Below are 12,394 nucleotides of genomic sequence, written 5' to 3'. Positions count from 1 at the left end.
ACTTATGAAGTCTGTATTATAGTAGTATTATCAGACCATCTTAATTGAATGAAGGAAAAAAAAAACAGCACTTTTAGGATATTTTAGAGGCATGATTTACTAATAAAAATGAAATCAAACTATAATTTCAGAAAATATTAGTCTTCCTCATACATGAAGTCTGTATTAGAACCAGTCAGTCCAAAGTACAGAATTTTATGGCTAGAATATCTTTGAAAAGCATTTGATACTCCCTCAGCTTTGCACTGAGGCGCAGTCATAGATAGCAGTAGGATAAAAGCAATGGGTGTCACAGAGTCCCACATACAAATTTCTTCCCAACTATGCTTTCCTGAGGCAAAAGAAAAATAAAATGACACTATTTCTTTTCCTATGTACTCCCTTTACCCTTTAGCTCCCCAGGCAAAAGACCCACGCATGATAAAGAGGAAATGTTCTTTTCTGGTTTTCTTAAAATTTCAACTGCACAGTAGTGAGACTAGTTTTAGAAAAGTACTGAGAGCTGGTGCAAGCATCATCCTTCTCTCTTCTTCAACCAAGAGCCAATGCTAAGAACTGGAATGTAGTCATAATTAGAATCGGTTCCAGGTTCAAAAGTGCGCCACACACCAGCAAAAACAAAACAAACAAACAAAAAAACCAAAAACTAAAGTCATGTTTCAACCACATTTCATAATTTCCTATTTTCTATATGAACAGAATTTGTTAGCAATGCAAATTGCTGTTACATGGATTAACTTCAGCTGCCCTCTGTAACTAGGACCAAAGCCTATTTCACTGCCTTTAAAAATTTTTTTTTACAAGAAAATAATACATGCATCTAATAAATTTGGGAAAACACCCCCAAAAAAGAAAAAAAGTAGAAAATGAAGGGTGGCACCTCTTCTGTTTCTGGAGATAGCCACCAATATTTCTTTGTGAATTCCCTGCCAGTCTTCTTACTATTTACACACACTCTTTTAAAATTAACAAACTGCCAGGGTGTCTGGGTGGCTCACAAGCATCTGACTTTTGATCTTGGTTCAGGTCATGATCTCATGGTTCGTGAGTTCAAGCCCTCCATCGGTCTCTGTATTGACAGCATGGAGCCTGCTTGGGATTCTCTCTCTCTGCCTCTCTTCCTGCCCCCCCCCCCCAACTCATGCACATGCACACATGCTCTCTCTCTGTCACTCTCAGAATAAATAAAATTTAAAAATAAATAAATTAAAATAAAATAAAATAAAATAAATTGCCCTCGTTTCCTCCTCAAGGGCAAGAATCATATTTTAATTCCTCTTAGTACTCGTTTAGATTTTAATTAAATATTTTAATTAAATACTTAATTACTAAAAAGAGTAAAAGAATGCTAGTTATTATTTCTCTGAGGAACGTGAATAAACTAAAAATATTTTTCTGTATTGTAGGTACATTATGCCATATACTTTGCATGTTTTCATTTACTGCCTTTTGGTATTTAGAAAATTAAACCAGCCACATTAACTGGACATTTTAAACTCTTTAAATTATATACAATCTCACATTTGACATATTTGTCTTTCCACAAGAACACCAAGTGACTGCTTACGATTCTCTCAACTTGATATTAACAAAGACATTTCATACATGGGAAAATTTCAACTAAACACTATTAAACATTTCAGATTTTTTGACTATTCCCTGAAAAACAGGATTTTGCTAAAATTTATGTATGCACCTTAGACAGTTAAGCAAAATAACACGTAGCTCAATACCTGTTGGAAGGCTGTTATGTGCAGACTTTGTAACAGGAGATTCCTGTACCACACTTCCACGATTACCAACAGCATTTGACATCCAATTATAGAAACTCACAGAAGACGGCTCAGATAGCAAGGGATGTTCGGATAACATATCAGTGGCCATTGTATTTCCTGAAAATAAAGTTTTATTGTTTATTATTTATGTATTACTTACATACTAAGGAAGCATAAAATATGATTTATGTAATTAATTTTTAAAAGTCAGGTTAAATTGTCTTTTGCAGATGTTTTCAAACTCACTGCATGATGTTGGTATTTAGATATTAAGGCATTAATAAATACCTTATTTTTAATATAACAAGAAGAAATGCACCGCTAGCTGGTTTTGACATACCATGACTAGGTTGACAGTAATGTCAAATGCTGCAATTTAGAAATACAAATTAAAGGCATGAAGACACCAAAAGTTACAAAGAGAAGAGTTTCCCAAAATTTTTTTTCAAAGATTTCTATGTGTCATACATAGATAGATTAGTTATGCAACCAAAGTATAAATCAAAATAAACTTAAGTCCTGTTTGTTTTTAATTCTTGCATAGAAGTAAACTTATAATTGTCTAAACTAAGGATGTACCTGTTCTTGTTAGGGAGCTGCTTTTTACAGCTGCACTACTTCTTTGAGGGGTCCCTTCCAGGAGGTTGTGCAGGCTTGGGAAGCTTCCAGTCAGATAGCTGAGTAGGCTCTCCTTCCTTGGACTCTCCTTAACTGGCATCCCAGCACGTCCAACATGTACTGGAGAATCTGTGGCAGTGTCTCCACTGGTATAGCTCAAAGAATGATATGGGTGAATGCCCTGCAAAAGGAACAACACAGGGCTCTTTCTTTCTTATGTATATAACAATGACTGCTAATAACTGCCAACTACTACTACTGTTGCTATTACTGCTAGTTACTATTCACGTTAATACCAACACAGATTGTGCCTACTAGGACTACGGTGAATCTCAAGTGTATGTAAAAATGTTTTAAAACGTTATAGTACAATGCAAAGAACAGCCTTTATTATTTTAACAAGGAATTATTAACCCCTTTGAAATCTGAAGAGTGTGTCTTGTGGCAAGATTTCTATCCTGAAATTCTTAATACTGTAGTACTTTTCTTGGTACCCTGATAATGAAAATCTGTGAGAGATTCTCTGTAGAGTTCTAATATGTCAAAAACAATTTTCAGAAATTCTCTGAGGAAAATAAAAAGTTACAGAATTGCCCATCTCTATTTGCTCTGTCACATCTAAGATTAGAATTTCAGGTCAGTATAAAATAGTACAAGAAAAGCCTATAAAAGAAGAGATCTGAAACAAAGCACTGCAATTCAATTCTCTGGAGGATTTTTATGATCCATAAACAAAGGACCGTTTGTGGAGAAAGGAAAAATCATCAACCAAAAAAAACCTGAAACTGACTAAGGAGTTGAGAGTTTAAAAGTATCCTCCTTCTAACTATGCTGTAGAAATAGAGTAAGCTTAATAGTCCAAACTTAACAAATGTATACCAATCATTGAATTGTTTAATTAAAAGAGCAATATGTACACAGAATGAAGACTTTAAAAGCACAAAAAGATTATTCAATAAAAAGTATCCCCTCACTCCAGTCTACTATATCCCTTCCCCAAAAGGTACTATTTCTTATCCTTCTTTAAATAATTTATGACTATAAAAGCACATACACATATTTATCCTTTTTTTTTTTTAACACACAGATACATATTATCCCATATTTTGTGTTTAATCCAGCACTCTGGTGACCATTCCATATCCACTTAGAGATCTCCTTTATCTTTTAAACACAATTTTTTAAGTCTTCATAGTATACATCTGTATCAGGGTACACTAGTTTATTAGTCCTCTAATGATTAGTCATTTATGTTTCTTCTATTATTTTCCTATCATAAACAGTGTTGTAAAAACATTATTGGATGTGTGTCTTTGAATTATTAGAACATCCATTTCTTTAGAATGAATTCCTGGACATGAATATACTGGGTAAGAGAAGATCACATTTTAAGTTTTGATACAAATTGTCATATTATTCTTCCAAGAGGTTGTGCCAGTTTACACTCCCACCAGTAGTGTAGGAGAGTGTCTGTTTTCTCATTTTCACCAACAATATACACTATTCAAATGTTTTACTGTTTTCAATCTGACAGGTGGAAATGGAAATCTCATTTTAATTTACATTTCTTTAATTGTAAGAGGGTACATATTCACATATGTATATACATTTCTATGTGAACTGCCCATATACCATTTTTCCATTTGGTTTTGCTCTTTTTTCCTAATGATTAGAAAAAGATCTTTATATATATGAGGAAATTAGTCCTTTGTCATATGTCTATTTTGTTTATGATACATTATTTTTTTCTGTGTAGAAACTTTATATTTTAATATAAGCAAAATTATCACCTTTTACCTTATGGATTCTGGGTATTAATATAAGTCTATACCTAGATTTTCAAAGAAAGTTAATATATTAACTGTCGTTTTCGTTGCTCAGAAAAGGAAACTAACAAAAAATACATAGCCCATGACAACAACAAATAACTTACATTCTTACTATGTGCCAGGTATTATTCTAAGCATTTTCCATATATTACAGCTATTTCTTACATTGACTTTCTGGAAAAAGTTATTACTGTAATCTCCATCAGACAGATAACGAAACAGACACACAGTACAGGTAACTTGTTCAGTCACAAAGCAACTGAGTGGCAGAGGCAGAATTGAAACCAAGGCTGTCTGGCTCCCAAGGTGGTCCAGCTCAACAGTGTAAATAAATTCATAAAATAGCCTAACTCTAACTGTATATTAAATTACTAATCATGTTAATTTCACCATAAGGATATTTATTATTATTGAATTATTAATTACTGAATATAGAAATACTATTTGAAGATTTAAATTTAAATACCTAGTATTTGAATTTGAGATATCAAAAATTTAGATCTTCTCTGGAAGACTACTCTAACTAAAAATAGTAATAGTAATGTACCTTTATTTTTAATGCAGAGTCACTGTGAGTATGAGTCTTAGAAAGTTTCCTCATTATTTCAGCTCCAGTTACAGGTCCAGAACTACCAGGTGGAGGCCGGTTGGCTGTTCCTTCTAGCAGCATTGTGTGTTCACTAACTGTGGCTAAAATAGTTCAAAAGAATATGTAGGCTATAGGTTATTAGACATTTTCTTGAAACATCAACACCAGTGTTCCTAGTGGTGTAACTACACTCAACTTTACATATGCCTTGAATAAATAAATTAATTAAATTTCCTTGAAATTAATTGTGGAATAAACTGTAATATTAATTCACATTTTTCTTTTACTCTCCCAACCCCAATCTTCTCATTCATCTTAAAAAAGGAACAAATAACTTCTATTCAGTGCCTTCACAGGCCACCCAAATGGTATAGAGATAAAAAAACAATTCAACTAAGCTGCAAATACATAATTTTCAGATTAACCTAGGCATTTGAAGATAACTAATTAGAAGAGATGTTTATCATAGTATTCTTCCAATTTTCAGGTAGACTTGAAATCCAGCCTATTATTCATAGCATATTCACTTTTAAATATAAAGTTTTTTTAAAAACAACAACAACAACAAAAAACCTGGGTAAAGATTTTTTTCCAAATTTTTATTTAAATTTTAGTTAGTTAACATACAGTGTACTATTGGTTTCAGGAGCGTAATTTAGTGATTCATCACTTACATATAACATCCAGTGCTCATTGTAAAAAGTACCCTCCATAATGCCCATCACCGATTTAGCCCATTCTCCCCACCCATTTCACCCCATTCACCCTCAGTTTGTTCACTATAGTTAAGAGTCTCTTAGGGTTTACTTCCCTCTTTATTTTTTCTTCCTCTATGTTCATCTGCTTTGTTTCTTAAATTCCACATATGAGTGAAATCATATGGTATTTGTCTTTCTCTGACTAGCTTATTTTTCTTAGCATAATAAACTCTACTTCCATACATGTTGTTGTAAATGGCAAGATTTCATTCTTCATGATGGTTGAGTAAAATTCCATTGTATATATATACCACATCTTTATCCATTCATCAGCTGATGGACATTTGGACTCTTCCAATAGTTTGGCTATTGTTGATAATGCTGCTATAAACATCAGGGTACATGTACCCCTTCTGTAGTGCTATTGCTTGGGTTGTAGGGTAGTTCTATTTTTAACTTTTTGAGGAACCTCCACACTGTCTTCCACAGTGATTGCACCAGTTTGCATTCCCACCAATAGTGCAAGAGGGTTTCCCTTTCTCCACATCCTCACCAACATCTGTTGTTTCTTCTGTTGTTAATTTTAGCCATTCTAACAGGTGAGAAGTGGTATGTCATCATGGTTTTGATTTGTTATTTCCCTGATGATGAGTGATGTTGAGCATCTTTTCATGTGTCTGTTAGCCATCTAGATGTCTTCTTTGAAAAAATGTCTATTATCTGTTTTTTCAGTGTGAAGTTTGATCAGTTCTGTATAGATTTTGGATACTAACCTTTTATCAGATATGTCATTTGCAAATGTCTTCTCCCATACTATAAGCTACCTTTTCATTTTGGTGATTGTTTCCTTTGTTGTGTAAAAGCTTTTCATTTTGCTGAGATCCCAATAGTTCATTTTTGCTTTTGTTTCCCTTGTCTCTAGTGACATCTCTAGTAAGAAGTTGCTCCAGCCAACGTCAAAAAGATTGCTGCCTGTTCTCTTCTCTAGGATTTTGATGGTTTCCTGTCTCACCTTTAGGTCTTTCATGCATTTTGAATTTATTTTTGTGTATGGTGTAAGAAAGTGGTCCAGGTTCATTCTTCTGCATGTTGCTGTCCAGGTTTCCCAACACTGTTTGTTAAAGAGACTGTCTTTTCCCCATTGGATATTCTTTCCTGCTTTGTTGAAGATTAGTTGGCCATATAGTTGTGGGTCCCTTTCTTGGTTTTCTATTCTGTTCCATTGATCTAAGTGTCTGCTTTTGTGCCAGTACCATACTGTCTTGATGATTATAGCTTTTTAATATAGCTTTAAGTCTGGAATCGTGATGCTTCCAGCTCTCCTTTTCTTTTTCAGGATTGCTTTGGCTGTTCAGGGTCTTTTGTGTTTCCATACAAATTTTAGGATTATTTATTCTAGTATTTTATTCTAGATGCCGGTGGTATTTTGATAGTGATTGCATTAAATACACAGATTGCTTTGGGTAGTATTGCCATTTTAACAATACTTACTCTTCCAATTCATGAGCATGGGATGCTTTTCCATTTCTTTGTGTCCTCTTCAATTTCTTTCATATGTGTTCTACAGTTCTCAGAGTACAGATCTCTTGACTCTTTAGTTAGGTTTATTCATAGGTATCTTACGGTTTCTGGAGCAACTCTGGAGATTGATCCCTTGATTTCTTTTTCTGCTGTGTTATTATTGGTGTATAGAAATGCAACTGATTTCTGTACATAAATTTTGTGTCCTGAACTTTGCTGAATTCATGTGTTCTAGCAATTTTTTTGGTGGAGTCTTTCAGATTTTCTACATAGCATATCATGTCATCTGCAAATAGAGAAAGTTTGACTTCTTCATGGCTGATTTGGACGCTTTTTATTTCCTTTGGTTGTCTGATTGCTGAGGCTAAGATTTCCAGTACTATGTTAAATAGTAATGGTGAGAGTGGACACCTCTGTTTTTGTTCCTGACCTTAGAGGAAAAGCTCTCAGTTTTCGTCATTAAGGATGGTATTAGTTGTGGGTCTTTGGATATGCCCTTTATGACGTTGAGGTATGTTCCATCTATACCTACTTTATTGAGGGTTTTTATCAGGAACAGATGCTATATTTTGTCAAATGCTTTTTCTGAATCCATTGAAAGGGTCATGGTTCTTACCCTTTCTTTTATTAATGTGGTGTATCACATTGATTGATTTGCAAATATTGAACCACCCCTGCAGCCCAGGATTAAATCCCACTTGATAATGGTAAATAATTCCTTTAAGGTACTTCTGGATTTGATTTGCTAGTATCTTGTTGAGAATTTTTGCATCTGGGTTCATCAGGGATATTGACCTGTAATTCTCCTTTTTAGTGGGATCCTTGTCTGGTTTTGGATCAAGGTAATGCTTGGCCTGGCAGAATGAGTTCGGAAGTTTTCCTCCATTCATATTTTCTGGAATAGTTTGAGAAGACTAGGTATTAAATCTTGTTTAAATGTCTGGTAGAATTTGAGAAGCCATCTGGCCCTGGACTTTTGTTTGTTGGGAGATTTTTGATATATCAATGTTCTGAAAGCTCTAATTTTAAGGCTACTTTCCTTTTCCATGGTACTTATAATATTTTTTTCAAAATATTATATGATAATTCAGTATAATTGAAAATGACATGTCATGATAACAAAACAAAACCTCTGAAAAAGCATTAAAGTGTGCACATATAATTTTGAAAAGCATATCTACTGTCTGTGTTCTGGCACAGCCATTATGACGATAAAATTACAGGCTGAAAGCATGACTCTAAACATTACATAAATACATAATCAACCAGGCACCAGGTAAAATTCAAAGACTTCTTTAAAAGACTATGTCACAGACAAGACGATGAACAAATACAAATGTGAATTTTAAAAGAAACTTAATGCGCTTCACGCAAAACATTCTAGCTATGGAAAGATGTCTGTTATTGTACTAGATAGATTAGGAGAAGTCTATCGTATTTTATGAAATTAAATATAAAACTCAAAAGTCAGTATAAAAATTCCAATATTATCATCATTTATTTGGACTAATACAAATCATACTTATGTAATTAAGCCATGACAATTTCAAATTTTGGCACACAAATGATTAAAATTATCACATATACTATGTTACGAAGGTGTAATATCTAACTAAAATATTTACAGATTACCTGCATCAAATTCAAATTCTGCTCCATCAGCACTGGTGTCACTTTGAAGACCACCTCCATTGTCCAGCCCAAGTCCATCTTCATGTTCGTGATCCACAGCTGATTGAGGTTTGAGGGGCTGAGCTGGTCGATGTAAGCTAACTCCTTTAAAGGCTGGTGTCACCACAATAAACTTCATCCACTGCCTTGCCAGTGCAACTAAACCTTTCTTTAAAGTTACCAAAGCAGGAAGTCCATCACTCTGTAACAATAATGATTTAATAGTAAGTTACTATTTAAGGGCTTTGCATACATTTATTCATTTAAACCGCATAACTCCCATTTAGAGATGAAGAAGCTAGAATTTATGTGTTATAATTTGTTCAAGGTTACAAAAGAGATCATTTCAAGCTGACTATAGAACTCATTCTCTAAATACAACATTGCATCTTTCTGTCATAACACATTACCAGGTGAATAAGAAGCTAAACATGAGGCACAAAATTGGGATTCTCCTTAAGAAGCATTCAGTCCACTGTACCTTTTTTACTCAATTGAGGAAATCAAATGTATTCTGAGCTACCTGGAATATTCATTAAACAAATAGAATGAAATTATTCCCTTCAAAGATTAGGTAACCACCACTATTTTAACATTAAAAATAAATAAATTACTATGGTTAAATGCTGAACACAGTTGAATTTGTAACTGCTTTCAAAGTTAAAGGTATTATCAGTAACAATTACATAATTTAGAATATACTTTATTCCACATGGTGATGATTTTAAGAAAGAAAATTTGGCTAATTCCTAATTTCCTAAGAGGAAAACATCCAACTCCTCTCCATCCCCTTTCTTGTAATTCCCTGTGTTGGGAGAAATGCTCTGATTGAAGACAGACATTTATTAGACAGCAGAAATCACCTCACTTGCTTTCTGAGGAACATCAGATCTCTTAGCCTGTCCTTTAATTCTTAGACTCAAGTAAGGAGAGCCATCTTGTGCTTCTTCCTCTTACATATAAAGCATATCTTGGCAAAGCATCCATACATAAGAAATGCCTGGTGGCATTTCAGTTCCAGTGTCTCTGCCTATGAGTAGATGGGCAAGCTAGCCTTGCACTGTGTACCTCCAGCCTTCAATTTCCAGGGTAGGAGTAGAAAGCACTATACTTGTCTCAGGTCTAAGTACCTTTTTCAAATCCATCATTTACTAGAGATTCTCTCATTGGAGGTTATCATTAATAAATACTGATACAATGATCCCTAATTTGGCTAAACTTCTCATGCATTTTCTATTGACCTAAAGCTTGGAGAGAAGAGAGATCCTCAAGTTCTAAACCTCTAATGATGACATGTTACCTTCTGTAGTGCTTTTCTAGAGGCAGACATATATTGTATTTATTTTGTATTATTATACATTCTCCCCTTAACCATTAATTAGCCCCTATTTTATTAAACATTTCTGTGAAATCTGATGCTGGTGATTACTTTTTGCTTGAAATTCTTTAAACCTTTGGCTTCTAAGGCATTTATTCCTGATTCTCCTACCTGTTACTTTCCCTCCTCAGCATTCTGTGTAGCTCTATCCACCCTCTTGCCACCCCACTTTAATTTTGGTATTCTTCAGGGATCCATTCTGGACCAGTTTCTCCCTCAACACACCATCATCCCTAGAAGTTTCATCCATCTAGAAGTTTTCACCTACAGCTTCTAACACTTTCATGTTGGCAACTCCCAAATCATTCATCTGAGCCCACTGTTGTCTATAAGCCGGAATTTCTAATTGTATTTCTCCTCTAGACTTCTCATCCACATCTCAAACCCCATGGATCAATGAATGGCTCCTCTAAAGAATAGAGGCTTCTTTAAAACTAACCTGTGGTTTCACATATGGTTTCCATAACTCACCATTGTAGCATCATCAATGATGGAGTAATTTGCCTGGTGCAGGTAGTGATGTAGTATATTGCACAGCAAACATGAAGGATTTTCTTGGAGAAAACGTGCAACTTTTGTAAGTCTGTTGTATTTACTTCTCAGCGGAAAATGTACACTTTTATTCTGAAACAAAGCAAAAACAACAGATTTAGAGTTATATAAATCAAAGACAGTGCAAATAGAAGATATCTAGTAATCAAGAACTTGCAGGTCTGATGTTTTCCAACAATGATGAACAATAAGGGATCATGTTCAATAATAAATTCTGTATGATATCTTGTATTGTTGAAAGACATACCTCTAATGCTTCTGTCATTATGCATCCCATAACAGCACAAATTCTCAAGGTGCCCTCAGTTTCTAATTTGTTTAAGGATGATTTGAGTTGATCAATGGGAACAAGCCATGCACCAACAGCTGGAGTTGCAGTGCTTAAAAGGTTCAGCTGCCTTTGAATATTAAAAAAAAAGAAAATACAAAAAAACAAGTGTCAAGATTTGTATTTCAAACAATAACCCATACTTACTATACTTAGTGGTTATTTTTACTTAGGCAAAATTTCTTTTCCTTTTGGTTACCAGATACATTATGAACATATAAGTAGAAATGCCAAGAACAGATAATAGGAAAAAAAGAAAAATATTAAAACCTATTAGAGGTGAAAGTAAGAAGTTCATGGTGAGGTGACATATAAAAGTAAAACTAAAGCCCTAGAAAAGAAAAAGAGTCAAACAAGAGAAGAATAAGGTCTATAGAAAGCATGAAAGTAGGAAATATGGTAAGAAAGTGGCAACCCTAATGCTAGATATATCAGAAAAATAATTTAAAAAAACATGAGACAGAATTTTATGTTATTTAAAATAAAGTAACATCAAGGAATAGTACTACATTTTAAAAACTTTTTACCTAGAAAATGAATGTGTAGGAGATCTCACATTGGTGGGAGCTGCAAAACTAAACCATATTTCCTTGATGGTCAACTTCATGCTACATGAATCTGGAGGTGGAGGCATCAGAGGTAGATCTTTTTTCAAATCATCAGATTCAACTCCTTCATCCTACATAAATTCAAAAACCAAAAACTTAGCTCCTTAAAATCACTAGTGCAAAGGTTAATGTTTTAAGCACAAAATCTTCCCAACAAAGCAAGTTCTACAGATAACACCTTTATATAAAACAGTTAACATAAACCCTGCTCAGCCTGATTCTGAGAAATATCTAGAGACCCTTGAAGCTCCAAGGATCATAGTCTGAGAAGCCACTGCACTGTAACAAACCATAAATCAAGAGATCTTAGAACTGAAGGGTTTCTCATGATCACTTCATTCAATCACATTTGTTTAGAGATGTTTAACTGTTATTTTTTCCACGTGAAGAAAGTGAGAGAAAGAGGTTTGGTGATTTGCCAAAAGGTCATACAATATTAAGTAGGAGAATGAGTGATAGAATTAAGGTCTTCTGCTTCCCACCACAACCTATTTTCCATTCCAGTTTAACAAAATACTTTAAACTTCCAAATAAAGTGCCATAAAAATAGTGTAGTCCATGTTCAAATAAATAACACTCTACAATCAAAAATTCTGAGTTATCTTATATGCTAGCAGTCTGAATCAGTATTAAGAAATAGAGGAGTATTTTTTAAATGTATAATCACCACTCTTTAGAATGCAAGGAGGTAAGAATAATATTAAGGAAACAAAAAAGTCTACAGCCTGTAATGTCTACTTATAGCTCTCTGATTCACTTGTGATCAAGATGAAGAAAAGACTGACATTTTCTTGTGGGATGATTAAGGAATCTAGAGTATCCACAAA

The 12,394-nt window shown here is 34.0% G+C and overlaps 1 protein-coding gene across 3 annotated transcripts in view; it reads right to left on the bottom strand.

Annotated features, from left to right (window-relative positions):
* BLTP1 (bridge-like lipid transfer protein family member 1) overlaps window positions 1-12,394 on the bottom strand; it is a 213,980-nt gene that overhangs the window by 87,068 nt on the left and 114,518 nt on the right. For all 3 annotated transcript variants that reach the window (XM_078445786.2, XM_078445781.2, XM_078445787.2), the window contains exons 38-44: window positions 11,487-11,638; window positions 10,879-11,029; window positions 10,551-10,703; window positions 8,663-8,903; window positions 4,770-4,912; window positions 2,355-2,574; window positions 1,734-1,892 (exon numbers count right to left, since the gene is read on the bottom strand). In XM_078445786.2, the coding sequence (XP_078301912.1) occupies window positions 1,734-1,892; window positions 2,355-2,574; window positions 4,770-4,912; window positions 8,663-8,903; window positions 10,551-10,703; window positions 10,879-11,029; window positions 11,487-11,638 (1,219 nt within the window). The remainder of the gene's footprint in view (window positions 1-1,733; window positions 1,893-2,354; window positions 2,575-4,769; window positions 4,913-8,662; window positions 8,904-10,550; window positions 10,704-10,878; window positions 11,030-11,486; window positions 11,639-12,394) is intronic.

This window comes from Panthera onca, chromosome B1 (assembly GCF_046562875.1).
Source record: "Panthera onca isolate mPanOnc1 chromosome B1, mPanOnc1 haplotype 2, whole genome shotgun sequence".
NCBI classification, from domain to species: domain Eukaryota; kingdom Metazoa; phylum Chordata; class Mammalia; order Carnivora; family Felidae; genus Panthera; species Panthera onca.
The sequence above is the reverse complement of the archived record's forward strand: the minus strand, read 5'-3'. Positions and strand labels throughout refer to the sequence as shown.